Raw genomic sequence first — 23,063 nt, 5'->3', positions numbered from 1 at the left:
ATCTCCTGCTGATGTGGAAATCCTGATGCAGACTTCCCACCCCACACTCAACTGTAAGCATTGAATTGAGACACCAACTTAAGGCCCTGTCTGGAATCATCAATGCACCTGTGAACCAGATCTGAAACATTGTAGTCTGTGGATTTAGTTGTAATCTTCACAGTGATGCCTTGTCTTCACTTTTGCATGAGGCACTGAGAGCAACCCATCAACTGATGAGCACTGGGATTGTTCTTCCACTCTCCCCACAGTGCTCCTTGGTGGATGCAAGAAGGAACACAGAGCATGGAGAAAACAGTTGGGGCCAGACCTCTGATGCCCATAGATTAGAGAGATACCATAGATGAAAGAAGGTTTGGATGGTGACATGAGCCCACTTGACCTCAGTTAGATAGCAAATTGTTTGCAGCTGTAAAGCACTTTGACAAATGTGTGTTCCCCACACAGCTGATGGGGAGCCCAGTGGTATCTCATCACATGTGTTCTTCTTCATCATCAGGATGACCAAGTGATGGTTGATGAGATGGATGGAGAATGTGGAGGCCAACTGTCTTGAGGGTCACAAGCAATGTGTTAATTAATACCTGCAAATCCTTCCTTTGGACCACATAATTCTTGAAATTTGTCTGGATCAAGTTCTGTGGCTCCAATACAACTGCACCTTTCTTTGCAGCTTGTGCAGTTCAGAACTTGTCTTCTTCATTGAAGAAAAAGGAGAAAATAAGCAGACTATTCTTCCTAAATTTATTAAGCAGCATCACAGAATAGTGTCAGAAACCTCTCATGCTTTTTTTGCTCTTCTAGACATGCTCTTACCAGAGCACATAGATTTAAGCTTGTTAATGCAACTTGGCACAACAAAGATTTCTTGAGCTAGCAGACATCCATATCTGGGTTCAGTGCCTCTGTCTTCTTTTCTTTCTTTGTATGATTTCAGGTATGGCAGACATGATGGCAGAACAAGTTGATGCATGCTAAGTTTTGTTATTTTCTTTCCAGGAATGTCTGCTTTCAGAGAACTGCAGAACAACTGAAGAAATTAGTGCTGGAGAAAGTACAAGATAGATAGGGCTGGATGTAGCTGGGTGGCCTACAGAATAAGAATAATTGCAACTTGCAAGCAAGATTGGAGCTTCAGCAGTTGACTTATTCCTTGAGAAGTACTGACACCCAAACCTGAAATAATCTGCAGAACTTAAGCAAGAAGAAATTGTGATATTGCAGCTGCTTAAGATATCATTCTCAGACTTTTTTTGTGGATTTCCAGAAATGTTACCAAGAATCATCCAATTGAATAAATGGTAGAATCAAAATACAATTGTTGAATCTTGATTTCCAACCTCCCTTCCTAATTATCATACATCACAAATGTGGTGCTCTATTTGGACCACATTATGGGACTCTAACTAGATCATACAACTGATATAACTGACAAGAAGTCCCCAAAGAATTATGTTCCCTCAATAAATTAGAGAGTAGAACAAAAATGTGCTTGGATCTGAAGACCGTTGTTAGTTGAAAGCTTTGCGGGCTGCGATTATCCAGCGCCGCGATATATACATACAGATTCATCTTGTTCACTCCACACCAACCAATTGTTCAAAGCTCAATTTTCATTTGAGCAGCTGGGGAGGTGCCTGCATCCGACCGATGAAAAATCAGTAACATCTAATGGATTTATGAAGTTAGCAAGCTGCACAGTTTCCTTGTAAATGTTCATACCACCATGGAAGTTGTGAGAGGAAGCAACAATCTCCTGATCTTGTCCTATGCCCATCTGAACAATATTTTGGAGGTCATCCTCCCAGAAAAACCCTAGCTGAATGTTCAGTATTCATTTTTATCAGTCTCAACAACAACAACAACAACAACAAAAAATCTCCATAGTAGCTTTATAATCGCAGATTTGACAATGATTTATACCTGAGATGAAGAATCTCCAAATCCACCAAGGCAGGCCTGATGTGCATTGAGATCTTGGTGGCCTGTGGAATCTAACATGTTCATAGAGCAGTGGAAATCCATCCCGTTGGTGGCAATGCTATGAAGAATGTCCTTCTGTTGTGGTACATCAGCATAAGATGACACCATACTCATTTCAGGTGAATAAGCTGAATTCGGCACAGGTCCACCAATCTGAATCATCTGAAATTTATGACCAGAGTAATTAGTCGTTGCAAGCATTATAGGCTGAATTTTGATTAGTTTTAACTGGTCAGGAAATTTCCAAACTCACATCCTCGACACGGAGATTCGCCAAATTGTCAAAGTCCAGCTGTGGGTTTACGGTGGCCAGCTTCATGGAAAGAAACTACAACAAGAACAGAAAGATGAGATGAGAAAACCATACTTGCATATAGAAATGGTCATGTGTTGTATGATCATTTTACCTCGACTTGTCGCTGCAACGACTGCACATAGTTTATGATCTCATCAAGCATGACCGCTTTGCCAGTTACCTAAAGCAGAAGATTGCAGTTTGAGACTAGATTTCCAAGCAAGCTAAAGTAGATTTTGTCTCTGGTGTTCTATTCATAAGCTGAAACAGGGTGACTAGAGCATCTTTGAGATCAAGTGTTACCTTACTGCAGCCTGGAACGAGATCTTGCAGCAACTTCATTCGTTGGCTAATCTTCTCTCTTCTCACCTGGTGAACAGTTGAAGAATGATCAGAATCATCAACAGAGACGAAAGCCAACATTTGGATCTCGAGAGAGCATTCATCACATACTCTTTCTGCGAGACTGTGGCTATCAGTTGCTTGACCTCTTCTCGCCCTGACATGGATGTAGTCCTTAGGAGGCTCGGAGGGCTTGTCATTGCCTGCCTTCCTCTGCTTCTGCTCGGCATTTCCATTACTTCTGGCGCCATCGTTTTGCTCCAACTTTGGCTTAACATTGTCAATGCCGATCTCATGAATTTTCCCCGAGGATCGACATCGCTTTGTGTCGGAATCCTCTTCATCTGCCACCTGAAAGCTGCAAAGTTTGAGTCTTTCTTGGTAATACACATCAAGAAGATGAGTTTGGTACCTTGGAAGGATCGGTGGAAGGTTTCGGTGAAGCAGCATCCTTTTCTTTGCTCTTCGAAGGAGCTTTTCGCTTCTTGCCGTTGCTCGCAGATATCGGATCGGACAGCGACATTTCCTCTCTGGAGATTGCCGGACCAGCGCTATTCATCTTCAATTGCAGTCCATTCGATACTGGAATTTGCCTGTTGCTCTCCAAGTGCCCAATTTGGAGCCCGCTCGCCGTGAGAGACTGGATGATTGCCGCAGTCGAAGGCTTGCCGCTCCCAGGGAGCTCGAAATGGCCTGAGAACCAACCGTAACTCTGGCCGTCGAAGCTAGAAAACCTTGCTGCCCTCTCTGCGAAGCCTGGGTCAGCCGGAAACTGATCCAAATGTGCCAGGGCCAGATTTCCTGCAATCACTAACCCTCCCAAGGCTTGGGAATTCCCAGAGGAATCCATGAAATGGGACTGCGGCGGGACCTCCTCGCTCAAGTGGCCAATTCTCTGCAACCCTCTCTCGAGCTCAAATGAAGACTGCGGCGACATGAAGGAGCCAAGCGCCGATCCAAATTGGCTGATGTGATCGACGGAGCGATCCCAATTCTGGTTGAGAAAGCACTTCGGCGATCGATCCGATGACCCAGAGTTCATCTCCGCGAGGTCGGCAATGCAAAAAGATCTCTCCTTTATTGAAGTTGAGCACCAAAAAGTGAAAGAACAGTGAATTCACCGAGGTTTCCAATGCCCAAAGATAAACGAGGAGTTCCGGAAGTAGAATTGGATTATGGCAAGGTTGAAAAATCTCTGCTCGACAGAAAGCTACAATCTTTGGGGGGAGAATAAAGGGCGAAAAGAGGAGCGGTGGAAGGTGGAGGAGAAAGGGAGAAAGGGAAAGCAGAGGCAGAGAAGTGAAAGGAAGGAGGGAGTGATAAAGGTGAGAAAATTGCAGAAAGGAGAGCTTTTTAAAGAGGTGGGGAGTGCAACACACAAGGGGAGGGAGGGAGGGAGGGAAGAAGAAGTAAACAACTTGTTGACCTTCTCTGAGAGGTTACATACAATGGAAATAACTGAGAAGGAAAAGTTCATGGAGCTCAAATGGTTGAGAGAGAGAGAGAGAGAAGGGGGAGATCAGCAATCATTAAAGGAACGAAAAGGAAAGCTAGTGGAGTGTGTACACAAGTTTATTACACTTTTATTGGTCCAAAGAAGCACAAATGCTATATTCTTAGTTTATATCACACTTGTTCTTCGAGGTTTGAGGCGGAGACGAATTTATTGGCTCGCTATAAAAGATTGTTGTCTTGGTTTCATTAACTTCTCTCAATCTAAATGAACAAAGCATATTAACATCATCAGGAATCACAATGGATCCTCAAACACTTGACTAGTTTTTTACCTCTGTTCTAGTCTTTGTTCATCATGTTCATGAACTTGAGCTGCAGAGGACCGACCTTTAATTGGGTGCCATCCTTTTGCCTTCGGCTGGTGAAATGCATCAAAAGTAGAATGGAGACAAATTAGGTTTCTTGGAGTGTAGAGAGAGAGAGGACGCTTTTCCAGTTTTCTGAAATGGAAGTGTTTGAACCTAATAAGCAGTTCATCTTCCTCTCGTTAAATGACCTCTTGACTGTCACATGCAAGAAGATGATTTGGAAGAGTGGGCTTCCACCAATGTCCCTCTTCCACCCCCCACTCCTCCCTCCCCCTTTCCATCCCTTTTCCTGGTTCCATGCTTCCATCATAGTTTACAGATCACCGCCATCTTCTATCATCGTGAGCTTGTTATCTGCCTGTAGTCAATTGTTTTAGGGAATAAAGGGTGGATGCCAACACACATGAGAGAGAGAGAGAGAGAGAGAGAGATGGTTAAAAAGGTCAAACAGTGAACTGGAAGCATTGAAGATTACTTAGAATAATTAATCTGTGTTCTTCCAGGTCAATCCTACCTGCATCTAGCTATCGTCCACTCCGCTAAATCCGGCTCTTGTCGGATTCCATTACCGGCTCAATCTTGGCACTCCTCCCATCTCGATCTCGCAGTAATCTACGCTGATATCCGATGCTCCAGTGGACACGACATTCCACGTGAGCAGCTAAAACTGCACACAGCAGCCGCCTGCTCTCGTGTTGTGTGTTATCTTCTTCCAGAAAAGAAAGCTGGGAGCAGCTTCCCTACCTTCCATGAATCATACTCATGAGTGACTACAAAACCGAGTACCCGACATGAGAGTTGGCTGCTACTCTCTCTTTTGGTGCTGACACTGTACACAAAACTGCTTTCTGTCGATGGCCAAAATGGAGAAAGATCAAACTGCAGCATGCAGTTAAAACAAATACTGAGATAAACCCAAGAGAGAAAGAGAGAGAGAGAGAGAGAGTTTTTACTTGTAGGACTTCATAATTCCTGCAGTTAAGAGAGAGATGAAATGAAGCTGATCAATTAGCACACTGAACACTGTTGCTTGGCACAAGTACTCTGAGATAGCAATAATGCATTGTTCTTCTGAAAAGAATCATAGGACTGGAAAGATCATTTCTCTTATTACTTTGTTGAACTATATCAGGAAAAAATCTCATTCAACAAATCAATTACAAATGCTTGATTTTAGTTTTCTTACTAGCTTTAGAGATTATTATATTTTAAATCAATTGTATGACTGCAGTTTTGTCATCTCATGTTTGCTAATCTCCTTGATGTACCCCTAAGAAGTGGAGAGGAAGAACAAAAGAAGAAGAAGAAGAAACCAAAAGGCTAAATAGAAGTTTTTGCAGCTTGATTCATCAATTTATGACTAGCTGATTAGAAAAATGGGAGAAATTGTTATCATCTGAACAAGGAAAGAGCAATTTCATATAGATTGAGAAGGACAAGTTAATCTAATGAATGATTCCTCTTAGTGAGGAACAAGTAATGCATACTAGATTTATAGCCTGGAACAGGTCAAGATCTAACAACCACACACTCCCCCCTTTGGCTCCATCCTTGAAGGCATCTCCCACCTATTACTCCTGCCTTTAGGAAGTGCCAAACCACTCCACCACCAACTTCTCACCTCTCTCAGGGAGTGGCATTGAATTCCTTTTTTTCTGTCATTTATCAGGATATGATTCTTGCATGGCAATGTAGGTTACATGTTTGCATGCATGTCTTGCTAATCAAATACTACAGTAACAATGCCTAGACTTGGGTAATGTGTATGGTCTCAATTATTGAAATATAGGGATACAATTTACTGGTAGATAAAAAGAAAAATGTGGTGTCATATTGGAGTTTCACATATTTTATTTTGAACTATGACTAACATGTCAATGTGTGTATGTATGTATGTATGTTATCCTCACTTAGTGGTATGATTTCTAATATCTATGTTTCATAAATATGAAAAATGATATACTCATATTTTTTTTATTTTTTAAGATTGAAGTATATGCTTTCCAAAAATATTATTTTTAGTATTCTACAAAATATTGGTTAAGTATGTATAAACATTAATGTTTACCTAAGAATTCGTATCAAACTTATGAAATTAAATTAAGGAAAAAAATAGAAGAAGGAGAAAGAAGGAAGGAAAAGGCAATATAGTATATCCCACCAAAGTCAATGCTTTTGACCCCTCAAAATATGATTTTAGCGTGTATTTATCTCTACATATATATCCAAAAGCTTTTATGAATATATATATATATATATATATATATATATATATATATATCGTTTTAATTAATCTCTCTAATTAACATAACCCTTAAAAAGTAGCATTGTTATGATGATAATAATATCAACTATGAATCTTCATAACAATTTTTTTGGAAAAAAAACTTAAGATTTTAGATGTAAAAAAATCCTTTACATTAAACTAGATGTAAATTTTGCATCTTTAATCACAATATTTTTGTTGCCACTTATCTCAATAAAATATTTGTTCATCAAATTCATCAATTGATTTTATCATCAAAATTTAAAATTTAATACAAATTAATTTATAATCACCCTTCAACCTAATTAGATCTAAATTGTCATGTTAAGTCATAATTATTGAGACATATTGAGCCGTGGGCCATAGGCCATATTGGATTGTGCTAAGTCACGACTTATGTAGGGTCACAGGCCACGTCAAGTTAGGGGCCACATCATGTCTTTGATCACCAAGTTATACCTGGACAAGTTATATTTTCCTCCGTTCAATCAATAGTCTTACTTACATTAGACTTGGTCTCTCCCATATCAAAATTTTCAAATAAAAATTTTAAGTTAATTAATTTAAAATTTTAAAAATATAATTATAAATAAATGATTATAAGATCTAAATAAAAAAAAATGTGTTAACAATAAATATATTTGACATTTCATTCAATCCTTTCATATCAAAAGAGCATATAACAATACATAGGTATATCTAGTGAAAAACATATCAAAAGAAGTGAAGTGAGATTATAACATAGCATAATACTATTCGTTTTTAAGTGTTCACTAGTCTCTAATATTTTTAAGTGTTCACAAAGTCATTGGTGCGACAAAAGCATCACAGGCTTTACATATAACTCTATTTTCATTTCTAACAAAAGTTTACATTATCGAATAAGCATTGAAGTGCAATAAGAACATTCTCATAAAAAAAAAAGATATATTAAAAATACATGCGAGACAACGAAACAATATCAAGCTAACATAAACATATCAATTATAATAAGAATCAATACCTAAGAGATAAAAAAGGTTTTAAAGCAATAACATGAGACTCATTTAAAGGAGGATTTTAGTTGATAACAAATTCCAATCATATCAAATGGACATAGATGGTATGTTGAGATCATAATATAACAAAATTTTGCTAATTTCTAGATTGATATAACATAAGTTTAGAGCTTATCGTGACTCCATAAGAAATATACAAGAGTCTACTTAAAAATAAATAAATAAATAATTTTACTCAATCAAAATTTTACATTGAATGTTATAGTCAAAATAATACATATATGTCAGAATTTATTCCTAAAGAACAAGCTTACAACTCAAATAAGGTTAATCTTATCAGAACCATGTAAAGCTTTACAAATTATTCATAAATAAGAAGGAATCAAATATAAGAATTATTATAGGATGGATAGAACGTTTTCTATTCATAAATAACAAGCTATATAAATTTTTCAGGTTAACTTGTCTCACACACTTATGTTAGTAGTTTAATAATATATTCTTGTAAAAAATATCTTGCTTGTAATATTATGAAAAAGTATGAGTTGGCGTGTGTAAATGTAAATGTCAAAAACCTCTCCTATTTTGAAAGTTTAAAATGTTAAATAGGAAAACTTTATATTTATGTGAATTTATAGTAAATGATTGATTTTTATTATTATGATATTTTCATCTGAGTCCATAAGTGGTTGCTAATAATTTTAATTTAACATTACATTTCATAATACTAACGAGTGATATGTTGTATGATTATAAATTGTACAAGTTTTATAGTATGAGTAAATCAAAATTAAATGCATATAGTGTCCTTAGATTTTATAGGATTCTAAATTTAGATATATGGATAATTAAAAAATATTTTTGATTTAAGATAGGCTCATACCTTTTTGATGTCATCTTACGGGTGAAGCAAAAAAATATTTTTTTTAAAAAATAAAAATTAATAATTTTTCATATATATATATATATATATGTATATATATATATATATTTTTGATGTTAAAATTGGTAAGACAGCTTAAAATTTGATGTATTTGGAAAGAGTCATTTCCTTTAATAATCCGTCAGTGGATCTAAACCAAAATCCGGTCCAGATTCGATAAAGACTGACGCAACCTCATTCTGCGTCCGCATCCATGAATCGCGAATCGACTCGTTCGTTGCACCGTTCCATGCTACGCCACGTAGGTGGAACACTGTACCCCTTCACCTCCATATACGTCTCCGTGGACGGCGAAGCCTCGTTCTGACCGTCACCAAGCATCATTAGGGGTTTCGATATTTCGACATTGTCTTTGGGTGTTTTGATCGGATTCGAGCATAAGCTGAAATTTTGTTGGCGATCTGAGGACACTACGATGGCTGGTGCTGCGGAAGTAGTGCAGGCTGCCGAGGCCAAGGCTTGCTGCGCCCACACGGGCCCGGGCTATGCGTCCCCCATCGAGGCCATGGCGGGGCCTCGCGAGGCCCTGATCTATGTCACCTGTGTGTATAATGGTAAAATAGATCTCTCTTTTTTCTGGTTTCTCTGGGTAATTTTTGCTTGGGAGACTCTTTAGGTTTGATTCCGATGTGTTTTTGAAGTAACTTATTAACTTTTTTCTTGTTTCTTTAACCCTTGAGATTCGGTTTTGTTGTAACCCTTACACGCTGCGTCTCTTTAATCTACGTAGATAAAGAAAAAGTTACTCGTACCGATCCGCAAAACCAAAAAGTATGCCCTGCTAGCCAAAGCGTATCGTTTTTTAATTTCTTGGAGCCTGCACTTTGATTTTGGACTTGATTCAATTGTTCTTGCATGGTGTCTTGGGCCCGGGGCTGCTGCCTATTAATTATTGATGTTACTTTTGTAGCCTTCATAGTTTTTATTGCTATCAGGCCCCTTCTTTGGGAATCGTATCATCATCATTTTGAAGGTTTCATTAAGAAGGAATTTTCTTTTTGGCTGAGATTAAAAAATATTTAATTCCCTCTATTTTTAGGGCATAGCAAGAAGAGTTGTCATTCAATACTTTTTAGCTCCTTCTCGGCATCAATAGAATTCATTTCTTCGGACTTAGCTGGAGTTACAGTCTCGTATCACAGACTCTAGCCAGGGGGCTTCCAGGCTTTGGCTTCAAGAAGAGATTTTTAAGTTCATTGTCAATGTTTGATTCCTGTGGTGGCTTTGGAGGAATCTTGCAGGTTTCCAATTCATGCATTTTGAACTTGGTAACCGGGCAGGCACTTTACTAAAACATCCAACACAAATGGCTAAAACAAACTGGCTAGTATCAGGAGATACAGGAAATATTATTATCCGATTATGAAAATTTATTCAAATTAGAATCCCTTGGTGCGATGTAAATTTTTTTTATTATAATTGATTGGTAATGCACTTACTCTTCAGTAAATTATTTATCTCCTTTTCTCATGCACGCTCATTTCCTTCCATGGAAGGTGAATTGACAAAGGATACTTGAGGAAGTTATATATGAAAGATCATAGGTATTTTTTTTCTACAATGTGGTTTTGCATAACTAATTCTTTCTGGGTCTCTATTCTTGTCATTTAAAATTGTTATGGTCCTTGTAGCTGCGCATTTTGCACTTCTTTTATTTTTGGATATCGATAACTAAAATATTTTCTTCAGTAGGCTTTGGTAGGTGTATATGCTATGCTACAAAATTTCTGCAAGCTTAAATAAAAATTCTTGTTGTACAATACATTTTATTAGATTGCAATGCTTATCACTCACTTTAATTTAATTCAAATAAAGATATTTTATACAAGCTTTTGTTGGCAGTTATATTTAAGTTTTAGTTGATAGACTTGGCAGCAAATACATTTTCTTCATTTATGTAGGAACTGGAATAGAAAAGCCTGACTACTTGGCAACAGTGGATGTGGATCCGAACTCCCCATCTTATTCCAAAGTCATTCACAGACTCCCTATGCCCTATGTTGGTGATGAACTGCACCATTCTGGTTGGAATTCCTGCAGCTCTTGTCATGGTGACCCTTCAGCAGTTCGGAAATTCTTGGTTTTGCCTTCATTGCTGTAAGATTGTATATGTAGCATGTGGTGTTCTGCTTGTTTATATTCTCACTTCTTATGAACAGATGTTGATTTTGTTTATTGGTGCTTTTATATTTGGTCCTGTAAAGCATATTTTTATCTAACAAGCTATACATGATTATAGTTCTGGAACAGCTTAAACAATATTCGGAGCTGTTCTGTGAGTATTTAAGTCATTAAGACATTCATCGTCAATATCTATGAATCAGTTTTATTTCATTCATGTTCACTATTAGCAATGATCATTCTTATCTTCACCTGACAAATCCTAGGATTTTCAGGTATATAGCTGCATGGTCTGCCAACTTCCCAAGTATGTCTTACAAATAAATATCATATAAATATTGGTCATAAGAAACAATTCACTTGCAAAAGACAAAGGTTCTTTGTTGGATAAGATTGTTAAGATGTGATATATTCTCATAAAAATATAACTATTTCAATTGTCCATGAAATTGATGTTTTATGCTAAAATTATAATTGGATGTAAAATAATAATTGTTTGTGTTATTCCCTAAATCAAATTGTACAAACCACCTGACATGAAGGAGTATGTTCCTTGATTTTAGAATGTTTATTCCTCGAGTGACTTAATATCAAAATATTCAAATCCGTTATGTTCTATCTTTATCTATTATGCCTTACAGGGATAATATTTACATTTGAGAATTCTGTTATAGGAGTGCTTCCTGTGATGACTGGTTCAAAACCATTCTTAATAGCTCCTAAGCTACATCCTTTGTTGTCTGCTATTTAGATGTGTTCAATAATCAAGCTTGCTCTTTTCTTATCTTTTCAGATCCGGCCGCGTATACGCCGTTAACACTGCAAAATCTCCGAGAGCTCCGTCATTGCATAAGGTTGTTGAGCCTGAGGATATTGTGCAAAAGACTGAACTAGCATATCCTCATACTTCCCATTGTCTTGCATCTGGTGAAATAATGATATCTTGCCTTGGGGATAAAGAAGGAAATGCTAAGGGTAATGGCTTCCTTCTTCTTGATTCGGACTTCAATGTAAAAGGAAGGTATGCCCATTCACATGTAACGAGACATCTACCTTAATAATTTTTACTAATTTCTAGACAGATTGTTTTGTGCATAAATTGTCTGGTTCCAACCTAAATCAGACAAAGTTTTCTTCTCTTTCACTAGTAGAATATCAGCATCTTATTCATCTTCTAAAGATGAAAATTTCCTGTAACATCAATCTCTTTTACTACAACTTATTGGAGATGTGATAAATGACGTTAGTACTGAGGCAAGGATAATAAAGTTGATGATGATACTAACCAAATTGTCATCTTAGTAATGAATTGACATTTAAATCTATTAGTACGAAATGCTTCCTATTTCTTCAGATGTTCTGCTGCTGTAAAGTATTGAGTTATGTTGTTTTCCAGCATATAGTTTCCTAGAAATCATTGTGGAAAAATCTTGTTTATTGGTGTATGAAAATTTGTATTTAACTCATTAAATATAGTTAATCCATACCTAGGAATCCGATATTAGTTTTATCATGTAGTAGATATACATGTCATAGAAAGGTTGAAAACCTATTTATCTGTAGCTATGAATATAGGGACTGATGCAGTATATCTGTGTCATGTAAAGGTTCAAAACTTATTCCTGCATGCTTTAAAGATAGTGTTGGGCCACGTTAAGGCCCCTATTAGGTAATACAAAAGACAGTAAGAAAAAAATTATCTAAAATGAATACCCATTGAACTTGAGATATGTAGCAAATCCTATGATATATTCCTTATTTGTTGTGGGATATTTATTTCCTTAAAAGATTTTTAAGTGTTTTTCTTTATTCTTTCCTTTCCTCTTCTGATATTGTTTCCTTAAAACTGCAGTGAGAGTTGAACACTGCAACATGATATACAATAAGTAGCAAACACTATAATGGTAGCTTTTTCCCTATTTCACAACCGTGTCTCTTCTTTTTCGTTGGGGATTATAAGATGTTTTTTCCATTTCTGTTTATTTGTTTCATTTGACTTCCTTGTTGCAAATGAAGTTTGATTTGATTATATATCACATCCATACAGATGGGAAAAACCAGGCCACAGTCCCATATTTGGCTATGATTTTTGGTACCAACCACGACACAAGACCATGATCAGTTCTTCATGGGGTGCTCCTTCGGCTTTTTCAAAGGGCTTCAACCTACAGCATGTGTCAGATGGATTATACGGAAGACACTTGAATGTTTATAGCTGGCCAGATGGCGAAATAAAGCAGACATTGGATCTTGGAAATTCGGGGCTGCTACCCTTAGAAGTCAGTATTAGTTGTGTTGATCTTAATATTAAACTCCAGTATATTCATATTCTGAAAACTATTACTACTTTCTGCAGACAAGGTTCCTTCATGACCCATCTAAAGACACTGGCTTTGTTGGCTGTGCTTTGTCCAGCAACATGGTTAGATTCTTCAAGACCTCAGATGGATCCTGGAACCATGAGGTTTGTTTTCCCATTTTCTTTACTAGCCCTCTGCTACTGCTACTGCTTTGCCATTGGGTATAAGGTACTAAAAAATCTCAATGCAATGTCTGCTTTTCAAGGTTGCCATATCTGTAACACCGCTGAAGGTCCAAAACTGGATTCTCCCGGAAATGCCAGGGCTGATTACCGACTTTCTCATCTCTCTTGATGACCGCTACCTCTACTTTGTCAACTGGCTTCACGGAGACATTAGACAGTACAACATTGAAAATCCTGCAAAGCCGGTGCTGGCAGGGCAAGTTTGGGTTGGAGGACTCCTTCAGAAGGGAAGTGATGTAGTCTATGTGTCAGAGGACGGGAAAGAGTCACAATTTGATGTGCCTGAGATCAAGGTCAGTATCTCGCAACCATAAGTAAACCATTCTCATTCCATGATTATATCGCTACATTATTCTGCATTCCATGCTGTTGTCATTTTGACGATATGCTTCTTTGTCTTTTTTTCTTTTCCTTACACAAAAAAGTTGCGGACTGCACTCTTGTAGAGTTTATAGAGAATCCTTGGTCACTTCGAGAGGAAATGAGAATTAATTTTCGATACATGCTTCTATTTCCAAACTAAGTGTAGTGTAGCAAGCTCTTTAAAGTAAAAGCGAGAAATATTTGTACATCTAATGCGATTTACATTCAAAAATCATATTGTTGCTACATTTTGTCGTAAAACTTAGACCTTGTCATAACAACTACTACTACTGTTTTACCAGGGAAATCGACTAAGAGGAGGACCACAGATGATTCAACTGAGCCTGGATGGGAAGCGGCTGTACGTGACCAACTCCCTCTTTAGCGCGTGGGACAACCAGTTCTACGGTCCAGACCTCACGAAGAAGGGGTCTCACATGTTGCAGATCGACGTAAACACCGAGCAAGGCGGACTGACTGTAAATCCAAACTTCTTTGTTGATTTTGGATTAGAGCCTGAAGGACCTGCACTGGCACATGAGATGAGGTATCCTGGTGGAGATTGCACTTCTGATATTTGGATATAAGGAAATCAAACCGCTGATTTGTTGGTGCTGCAGCAAATATTCATGCAAGATTGATAATGTAATTTGATACTTTATATACTTCCATTGTCTTAATAACTGATAGCAGCTCTCTCTCTCTCTCTATAAAAGCAATGCAAATCTATGCCTCAATCGGGCATCTATTTTAGATCGAATTAATTTGGAATTTGAATTATTATGAATTTTCACATATATCCCTCTCATATTAATATTCAACCTTAGTGAATATTAAACTAAACTTAGTGAGATAAATTACTTTCTAAAATGAAAATTAAGAGTAGGATGGATAGCACGCGCGCGCGCGCGCGCGAGAGAGAGAGAGAGAGTACATCTTAATTTGAATGATGAGATGTTCGCATAGTCATTTATGTAAGTACACAAGTCACGAAGTTCCGCATAAAAAAATTATAGGGAGTACCCTTCGATGTTTCACTTCATGCTGACGTGGAGAGGGGCTTAAACCCTACCCGATCCCATGCCCTATTTAAAAACCCGTCTTCCCCCCCCCCGCCCCCCCCCTCCCACAGCCGTCGCCCGTCTCGCTCGCTGCCATCTTCTCTGCCCCTTCCGATTCCTCAAGGTATGATTTCTTGGTTTCGTTTTGACTCCTTTTGCTTACATATTTTTGGTTTAGGTGTCTTTCATCGCTTCGCTTGCCGATGTGAAAGTTTGCTTTCGTGGATTCTCATTGGATCTTGTTGAATTTTTCATTGTTCTTTTTTTGCTTGTTTCTTTTATTTTTTTTTAGTTTTAGAGATTTGATGTGTAAGGGAAAGATGCCGCCGTTTTCTTGGATTTTTTTTATGTGATCTCACTTTTCTTCTTTAGGTTGTGTGGACGGATTATTACTGTGTGTTGTATAGGGCGTCGAGCTGTGTTTTCTGGACTAATAGATGAAGAAAATAGGGTATATATAGCTAGTGCGTGAAACTTGTTTATGTACTTTGGTTCCGATGTAGTCTCATGGTGAACTTAAAGATGGAAGGAAACAAGTCTGAGATGGTTGTCTGTAAATCGAGTATCGAGAAAACGAATTTAATTGTCCGGTATTCCGTTGTCTGTTTTTGTCTTTAAGGACTTGAAAAACAATAGAGCTGATGTTTTGAATCACAGACATCTTGCGGAGATTAGGTTTCCACCCTTTTTTTTCTTTTTGGGTGTTGGTTCTTGTACTTCAGGAGGGTATAGATGAGAGGAGTAATAGATCTATCTATATGATTTTGGTTTAAATCCTTTTAGTCTTCACATGGGTACTACCAGAGTTACTATCAATAGTTGCTAGGACAATAGGATATTCAGCTTCATTTAATTCCAGTTGCTGATGATATTTATATATTAGCTCTTAAATTAGACAATGTTTGACCTACCATGATTTGGCCACAAAAATGGGGCTTTCTGCCTATCTATCTAGAGATTCTATAAATTATTTGTTGTTTTCTACTTTTGGTTTGCTTTTGAATATAAAGTTGATTAGTTAACAGTCCTTTATGTTTATAATGTCAAACCTTTTGTGGTCAAGGGTTTGGTTATCTGGGGCAAGGTTTAAAATATTGCTAATAGTATCTTCGACACCTTATTGGTGCAATACTGTATTAGCATAACGAGTGGTACACCAACTTGCACCATGCTATATCACTATATAAGAAAAAAAAGAAAGCACACTGATGGATAATGAACTATTTGATCTATTAGCAGTCTTTGCTCAGATTGATAAATATTGGTTGGTATGTACTGTTCCAATCCATATTGGAAACCTTGGTCTGGGATATTCTTTTTGGTATGTGTTTTGCCTGGATAGTGCACTTGCTTGCTTAATGCTCTGCATCTATTTGTGTTTCAAATATACAAAAGCACTGAATTAAGTGAGCACCTAACAATTCTCTAGATGAAAATGTTTGTTCAGTCTGTTGATGTCATCAGATTTAGGAACTGAAATTCTATTTTAGAGCATCACCTGAAGCTTGTCATGGTTCGCTGGTTTTTTCATGCTCTTTTACACAAGTTGTTGTTTTTAGCTTTTTATTATTTGTTTTGCTTGTTGCTGCAATGTTTTGCTATGTTCATCAATATATATTTAGCGTTATAATTTTGATTTTTTTCAAAAACTGCTGACCTGCCTCCTGCTATATATACAGTCAAAAACTGTGAGATGGCATTTTCCAGTAAACTTGGTGGCTTAATTAGGCAAGGACTATTGAAAAATGGAATATCAGGTGCCCCAAATGAGGCTATGCATCTGCTTAACTCTATGCGCTATATGTCATCAAAGCTTTTTGTTGGAGGTAATATCTCTTTCTGTTCTTTCAGTTAGGATTTAGATATTTTGCATAACATTTCACTGGGAAACATAAATTACCTGTCTAAGAACATGTTGCTGAATGCATCTGTTATCTTTTCTTTATCTTTCTACTACTTTGTTGCTTACAGGTCTTTCCTATGGTACTGATGATCAACAGCTTAAGGAGGCATTTAACTCCTTTGGAGAAGTGGTTGAAGGTTAGTAGCATGTTTGCTCATCAAGTGAAGAGTTTATTGTGGTGATGAAATTATTGTCATCTGGTTCCCGTATAACTGAAATATGCCTCATATGGCCTATGTATTAATTTCTCATGACAAAATTCTTTTGTCGTTATTCCTATTAGGATTCATGTGTCTGCTATGATAATACAATGATTAGTTTTTTTCCACGTTGCTTGAAAAAAAATTCTTGGTAAAACATCGTCTTATTGTTTACTACAAGCAGCACACTGTTAGTAACTGGTATTGTTGATGCAGCAAGAGTTATTACTGATAGAGACACAGGAAAATCGAGAGGATTTGGGTTTGTAAGCTTTGATAGTGATGAATCAGCAAGCAGTGCTCTGACTAGCATGGATGGCCAGGTATGTCAGCCTTGTTTGATTTATCCTTTTCTAGCTGATTGTATCTGAATGTGAAATTCTCACTTGGTGCTGAATAACAATGCATCATTTGACATTTTTACTTTTATTCGTCAGGAATTACAGGGTCGGAACATTCGTGTAAGCTATGCTAATGAAAGACCTAGTGGTGGGTCTCGCGGTGGCTTCGGTGGTGGTTATGGCGGCAGCGGTGGTTATGGTGGCAGTGCCGGCTATGGTGGTGGACAGAATGACTTTTGAAGGGGTATTGTTGCAGGGGTTTTGAAGCAGTTTATAATGAATACTATTTTTATGATGCTACGTTACCTTTTCTAATATGCATTCTGCACTTGTTGAACTATTATTTATATTTCAGTTTACTTTTGTTACTTACACTGCTATTAATACTTTGATGACATGAAAAGTATCGTAATTATTAATGATCATATATACTGGTTGAGATTCAGATCATTCTATTACAAATGACTTTGTTAGTAATGGTGTTGGTTATACTTCAGTGTTCTCTTCAATTGTTTTCTGTTTGGTTTCTCGATCAATGCCATTATTTTTCCATTATGATTGGATAGTAGCTGTAATGGTAGGTATCGTCCTATTTCATCCTATTTAATTCCCAATCTGACTACCTATCCAGCTACCTGAACCTTTACTAAAACCTATTTTGGTATATATGTGCTTATCTGTTCTAAATCAGATTAAGAGTATTCTAATCTTACTTTTAAAATCTCGAGCAGACCCGGGTATTTGGAAGGAAGTATCTTATTTTCTACCATGGCTACAGAGATTAGGAATGATGACACTATATAGATCAGGAAAGGTGATGGGTTAGGTGCCCTCATGAAGTCACCCTATCTGTTCTTGAATTATCTGTTGTTGAATCTGATCAACTATCCAGTTATCCAAACCCATGCCAGTTTTTAACTTGGATACTTGTAGTATATCTGTGGTTCACATTTATTACCTCACAATTGAAAACTCTCACCAAATAAAATGATTATTGTACATTGTGGGTTGTTTTTTTACTAAATAGGCTCTTTTTGCAGTCACCTTGACAACCTCTTGGGCTACTTGGGTTTGAGCTATTTGGATATTGACATTGCAGCAAGATGTCAAAAGAGCTACCCATGCTTCTCTCAACCCTACCTGGAAAACCATCTGCAATTTGCCAAGACCTTTCACTCATAATTATTCCTTCTGCTTCCAACTCTAGAAGCATACTTGTTAGTGGCAATGTAACCTCGATCGTTGTCAGGCAGCAAGGCGATAGATCAAGTCCTTTTGGTTTTTCCTTAATCTACAGCATAACAACGAGATGCTGTCTTTGCATTAATATAAAACTGTAGAATGATTGAGTAAAACTGTAGATTAGATTTCTTGAAACTCAAATGGTCACAGAAGTTGAGGATGCGAGAAGCTCTTTGTTGAAAAATATGGTCTGTCAGGGTTATTTTTTACTTTGCAAAGATGTAGTGGAGTGGGAATCACTGGAGGGAGGATGGAAACATTGCTTTTGGGAAAGGGGTTCTCCTAGCACATGAGCATCCCTTTCGAACTCCAGCTTTATCTTCATTCATATGAGATGAGGGAAAATTTTGAGCAGTTGTCACCTTTAAGGCTTTAGCTACCTTCAATCAATACTCCCCAATAGGTGTTTGCATGAAGACAGTGGCTCCAGGCATCATCATGGCTGGACATCATATCTGTTTCTCTGTGTTGTTACCTGACCCTCGTCACCAGCTTAGCTTCTTCTCCAACCTGCTATGATAGCATCTAAATGACTTTTGAGTTAGTTTAAGCTTTCACTATGATGTGTTAATGTAGGTACAAAATTATGCCAATTCATGTTAAAGGTGATGCATAATATACAACTCTCTGTTGCTTTTGCAACTTCATTGAGATCTTTGACTGGTGCCCGTCATACCATAAACCTATTTGGTGTCTCTGATTCTTTTTCTTTGGTCTCATGCGTTTTCTTCTCTCTTTCTCTGACATGAGTTCTACCTTCACAAGGATTTGGATTTAGAGCCCTGTATTATGATGTGACAAGAGTAGAGAGAGAGAGAGAGAGAGTGGTGCAATGGCTACTCGTATAATGCAATTGCTAACGCTTGCACCGGGAGAGGCCAATATTATTAACTCTGGAAGGAATCTCAAGTACAGATTTATAGCACTTCATGTGCATCTTCTGAGGCTGCTGTTGCTTCCCCCTCAAAAGATGATGAATGAAGTAGTAGCTTGTGTGTTGTTATTCTGGGCAGCAATGAGGAGCTACTGGAATTTAGGTGGGTCAATCCAGATTCAAATCTCAACTCATGGGATTTCTTACTTCTATATAGGAAATGTGTTAGGTAAATTGCAAGTACAATTTACCTGCAATTTAACTTGTTATCTTTTATTTGGGGAAAGGTGCATTATGCACACCAAATGAATGTATAATTCATTAGCAAACAGATTATATGGATTCACATCCATATAATTAACTGGCTTCTTACCTGCCACCATCATTACGCACACACTTAATTCTAACGCCACCATCTCCTCCACTCTCAAACACTACGTAGTCGACCATAAGGTGACAAGTAGAGTTGTATATGGTGGATTCACATCCCACAAGATAGATTGACTAGTTAACCAAAAAAAAAAAAAGGAAACTGTGATGAACAAATTTAGTGAGGGAAGAAGAAAGAGAGAGATAGATGGACCATGACATGACATCATCCTTCTGGTTCCTCCTCACTGTCATCTTCCATCCTTCCCCTCTACATCTCTTCCCCATCTTCATCTTTATTGCCATTGTTATTAACCCTACAGTTCTCCAACAGTAATCTAGTAAACTGGGGCACAACCAGTTACTACACACTTTGTAGTGCGGTGGCGATCCCTCCCTCCTTAGGCCGACGTCTCCTTTTTGCTCTTCCTGTCGGAGTACTCCACGTACCACCTCACAAACTTCTTCAGCCCGGTGGCGAGGTCGGTCGTCGCCCGGTAGCCCAAGTCCCTCTCGGCCATGCTCACGTTGGCGTGCGTGTACGGCACGTCGCCGTTCTGCGGCAGCGTCACCACGTGCTTCTTGGCCTTCTTCCCCAGCAGCTCCTCCAGGATGCCCACCATCTTCGCCACCGGCACCGGCGACGTGTTGCCGAGGTTGTAGACGCGCAGCTGCGCGGGGCCTCGCTTCTTGCCGCCGCTGCCGGTGCTCCGCTCCGCGGTGTCCAGCGCTCCGAGGCAGCCCTTGACGACGTCGTCGATGTAGGTGAAGTCGCGCTGCACGGCGGTGCCGTCCTGCATGCGGAACAGGGTGATGGGTTTGCCCCGGAGGATGTTGTTGGTGAAGGAGAAGTAAGCCATGTCGGGGCGGCCCCATGGCCCGTAGACGGTGAAGAAGCGGAGGCCGGTTATGGAGAGGCCGTAGATGTGGTTGTAGGTGTGGGCGATGGCCTCGCCGGCTTTCTTGGTCGCGGCGTACAGCGAGGCGGGCCGGTCGGTGCGGTGGAGCTCCGAGAAGGGGGTGGCGGTGTTGAGGCCGTAGACAGAGGAGGAGGAAGCCCAGACGATGGCGGGCTGGGGGTCGGCGTGCTTGGCAGCCACCTCGAGTAGTGCGACGAGGCCGGCGACGTTGGAGGTGACGTAGGACTGGGGATTGCGCATGGCGTAGCGGACGCCGGCCTGGGCGGCGAGGTGGAGGACGTGGGAGAAGGGGACGACGTCGAGGAGCTTGGTGAGCAATGGCGTGTCGTTGATGTCGCCGTCCACCACGAGGACGCCATGCCGGGAGAGGAGGGACTGGCGGGCGCGCTTGAGCGAGGGGTCGTAGTAGGAATTGAAGTTGTCGAGGCCGACCACGCCGTCGCCGCGCTTCTTCAACGCGAGCGAGCAGTGGGTGCCGACGAACCCTGCAGCGCCGGTGACGAGGACGGTGAGGCCAGAGGGACGGCGCGGCGTGGCGGAGCTGCGGACCTCCCGTTCCCAGGCTGCACCTCCGTAAGTGACGTCGGAGGAGAGAAGGCTCCGGTGGCTGGAGCGGGCGGCGGTGGCGGAGTAATGGGAAAGGAGGAGGAGGGGAGGGTAGTGCAGGGTGAAGAGGAGGATGAGCGCTACGGTGGCGAGGATGGAGGCGCGAAAGAGGAGGCGTGAAGAGGCAGAGATGATCTTGGCGCTGTTGACGCGGCGGAGGTAGTTGTTGCAGCGCTCTAGCTTGGCGGTCTTGCTTGTGTCCGGCGGAGAAGCCATCTCCTCTTTCTCTTTCACCCAAGAAGCGACCAATTGGATCTGCGAGGAGGATGAGCTGATGGTGTTCCTGATAAGGGACCGGAGGTGGATGACCGGGGCGGGGGAAATTGACAGCGATACAGGACAAAGGGAGCAAGTGAAAGAAGAGGTGGGTCCCTCCGTCAGGTGGCCAATTGGTTTGAAATATAAAGATCAACTATGTTGCTCGTCCTTCTTCGAAATATAAGATCAACTACTGTTGTCGGTCAATCTCTAAGACGGATCAAAAGATAATTCAAATCAATTTAAGAATCAATTCTGTTCTAAAACATTTCAAAAATATTAAGAATCGATCTCCTACAAAATATCCATATAAATATTTCAAAAAAATCATAGAAGAATAATTCAAATCGATCACCGTTGATTACTAATATATTGTAAGAAGATTAAGGGATAATTCAATAGTTCGAGTCGGTTACAAACTATCCGATCGAAATATTATTTTAGTATAAAAATATACTCAAAACTTAAAAAAAAAGGAAGATAAAAAATAAAATCATTAACTTGAATATCGAAGGGATCAAACTCCAAAAAAAAAAAAAAAAAAAAAATCGCGACCTTTACATAGAAATTTCGCTTAACACTGCCTATCAAACTAACTACCACAGGTGACTACTCTTTCTGCTGCTGGATGAATTCCAACACAAAGGCATCGAGCAGCAAGCAGAAACAGCATATAGAAACCGCTACACAATCTTTGTCATGCATTATTTGTTTATAACTATATAATGGCACTACTGTCATTGTTTCTATCAACTGTCGGCAGGAGATTCCAACAAATAAATGTATTTGGATATTGAAGGATTTGGCTTCTTATCATTAATTTTGAAGAGAAAGAAATGCATGATAAGCATGTCCTGTTCAATTTGGTTGTCCTCAGGTAATTCATTTGATCAAGTGGGCCTGTTTTATATAACTTAGTAGGGGAAAAAAAAAAAATCAAAGTACTCTTATTATCATTATCGATAATGCATTTACGTCGATGCTGACATAGTTATCATTATCCATAATAGTCACTTGTGACCTCTAATACCGTCGCCAGCCACCACCATTGACGTCATCCGTCATCACAAATTAGAACGTTAAAATTATCTTTTGTTTTCGTATTTTCATTGATAAAATTGACGTCGTTAGGATAAATGAATCTAGATGTTTCACTTTCATAACTATAAAGATGCCAATGTAAATTTTTAAAATATAGGGATGGTGATATCAAAGATAACTAACTACAGAACATAATTGGGATTGCCAAAGGTAACTTGTTGAATCTCGGATTTTGATGATGAAGTCAATTGTCATTTGTTATCTAATCTATGTGTTGAGATAAATGTGCAGGATTAACTACGATGAGAGTAAGACAAGCAGCAGGTGTTGCGCCGGAGTCAAGATCATGATCACGTTGGGAGTTCGAGAGTTCGACGGAAGTTCGGACGGTCGTCGGAGGTTCAACGAGAACAGATCCGAGAAGTCCAGAAGCTTGCCAAGCGAAGCTCGTCGGAACTCGCCAAGTGGATCGTCACAAAGTCCAGGAGTATGCCGGATGTCCGCAGAAGGATCACCGAGGGTTTATCGGATGATCGACGGAAGTTCGCCGGAAACTCGCCGGAAGAAGC

The 23,063-nt window shown here is 39.2% G+C and overlaps 4 protein-coding genes across 4 annotated transcripts; 2 read left to right on the top strand and 2 right to left on the bottom strand.

Moving 5' to 3' along the window:
- Positions 1-1,270: 1,270 nt before the first annotated feature.
- Positions 1,271-4,051, bottom strand: LOC135678182 (transcription factor bHLH77-like). The gene is made up of 8 exons (XM_065190678.1): positions 3,033-4,051; positions 2,732-2,971; positions 2,582-2,647; positions 2,391-2,459; positions 2,237-2,311; positions 1,924-2,145; positions 1,723-1,819; positions 1,271-1,637 (listed from the first exon to the last, which is right to left on the bottom strand). Exons 1-8 carry the CDS (start codon positions 3,660-3,662, stop codon positions 1,600-1,602), a joined length of 1,437 nt encoding a protein of 478 aa, XP_065046750.1. The 5' UTR covers positions 3,663-4,051; the 3' UTR covers positions 1,271-1,599.
- Positions 4,052-8,938: 4,887 nt separating this feature from the next.
- Positions 8,939-14,432, top strand: LOC135678181 (selenium-binding protein 1-like). Its single transcript, XM_065190676.1, has 7 exons — positions 8,939-9,204; positions 10,552-10,747; positions 11,565-11,792; positions 12,819-13,050; positions 13,128-13,235; positions 13,337-13,609; positions 13,982-14,432. The coding sequence occupies exons 1-7, from the start codon at positions 9,066-9,068 to the stop codon at positions 14,264-14,266; spliced, it is 1,461 nt and encodes a 486-aa protein (XP_065046748.1). The 5' UTR covers positions 8,939-9,065; the 3' UTR covers positions 14,267-14,432.
- A 365-nt stretch (positions 14,433-14,797) lies between these two features.
- On the top strand, positions 14,798-17,629 carry LOC135678180 (glycine-rich RNA-binding protein 4, mitochondrial-like). Its single transcript, XM_065190675.1, has 5 exons — positions 14,798-14,864; positions 16,420-16,566; positions 16,712-16,780; positions 17,060-17,166; positions 17,281-17,629. The coding sequence occupies exons 2-5, from the start codon at positions 16,434-16,436 to the stop codon at positions 17,422-17,424; spliced, it is 453 nt and encodes a 150-aa protein (XP_065046747.1). The 5' UTR covers positions 14,798-14,864; positions 16,420-16,433; the 3' UTR covers positions 17,425-17,629.
- A 2,209-nt stretch (positions 17,630-19,838) lies between these two features.
- Positions 19,839-21,507, bottom strand: LOC103990801 (UDP-glucuronate 4-epimerase 6-like). The gene has a single exon (XM_009410069.3). The coding sequence runs from the start codon at positions 21,409-21,411 to the stop codon at positions 20,071-20,073; it is 1,341 nt and encodes a 446-aa protein (XP_009408344.2). The 5' UTR covers positions 21,412-21,507; the 3' UTR covers positions 19,839-20,070.
- Between the last annotated feature and the right edge of the window lie 1,556 nt (positions 21,508-23,063).

Source organism: Musa acuminata, chromosome BXJ1-7 (genome assembly GCF_036884655.1).
Source record: "Musa acuminata AAA Group cultivar baxijiao chromosome BXJ1-7, Cavendish_Baxijiao_AAA, whole genome shotgun sequence".
In the NCBI taxonomy this organism is placed as follows: Eukaryota; Viridiplantae; Streptophyta; class Magnoliopsida; order Zingiberales; family Musaceae; genus Musa; species Musa acuminata.
Note: the sequence above shows the minus strand (reverse complement) of the source record. Positions and strands in the feature narration are given on the sequence as shown.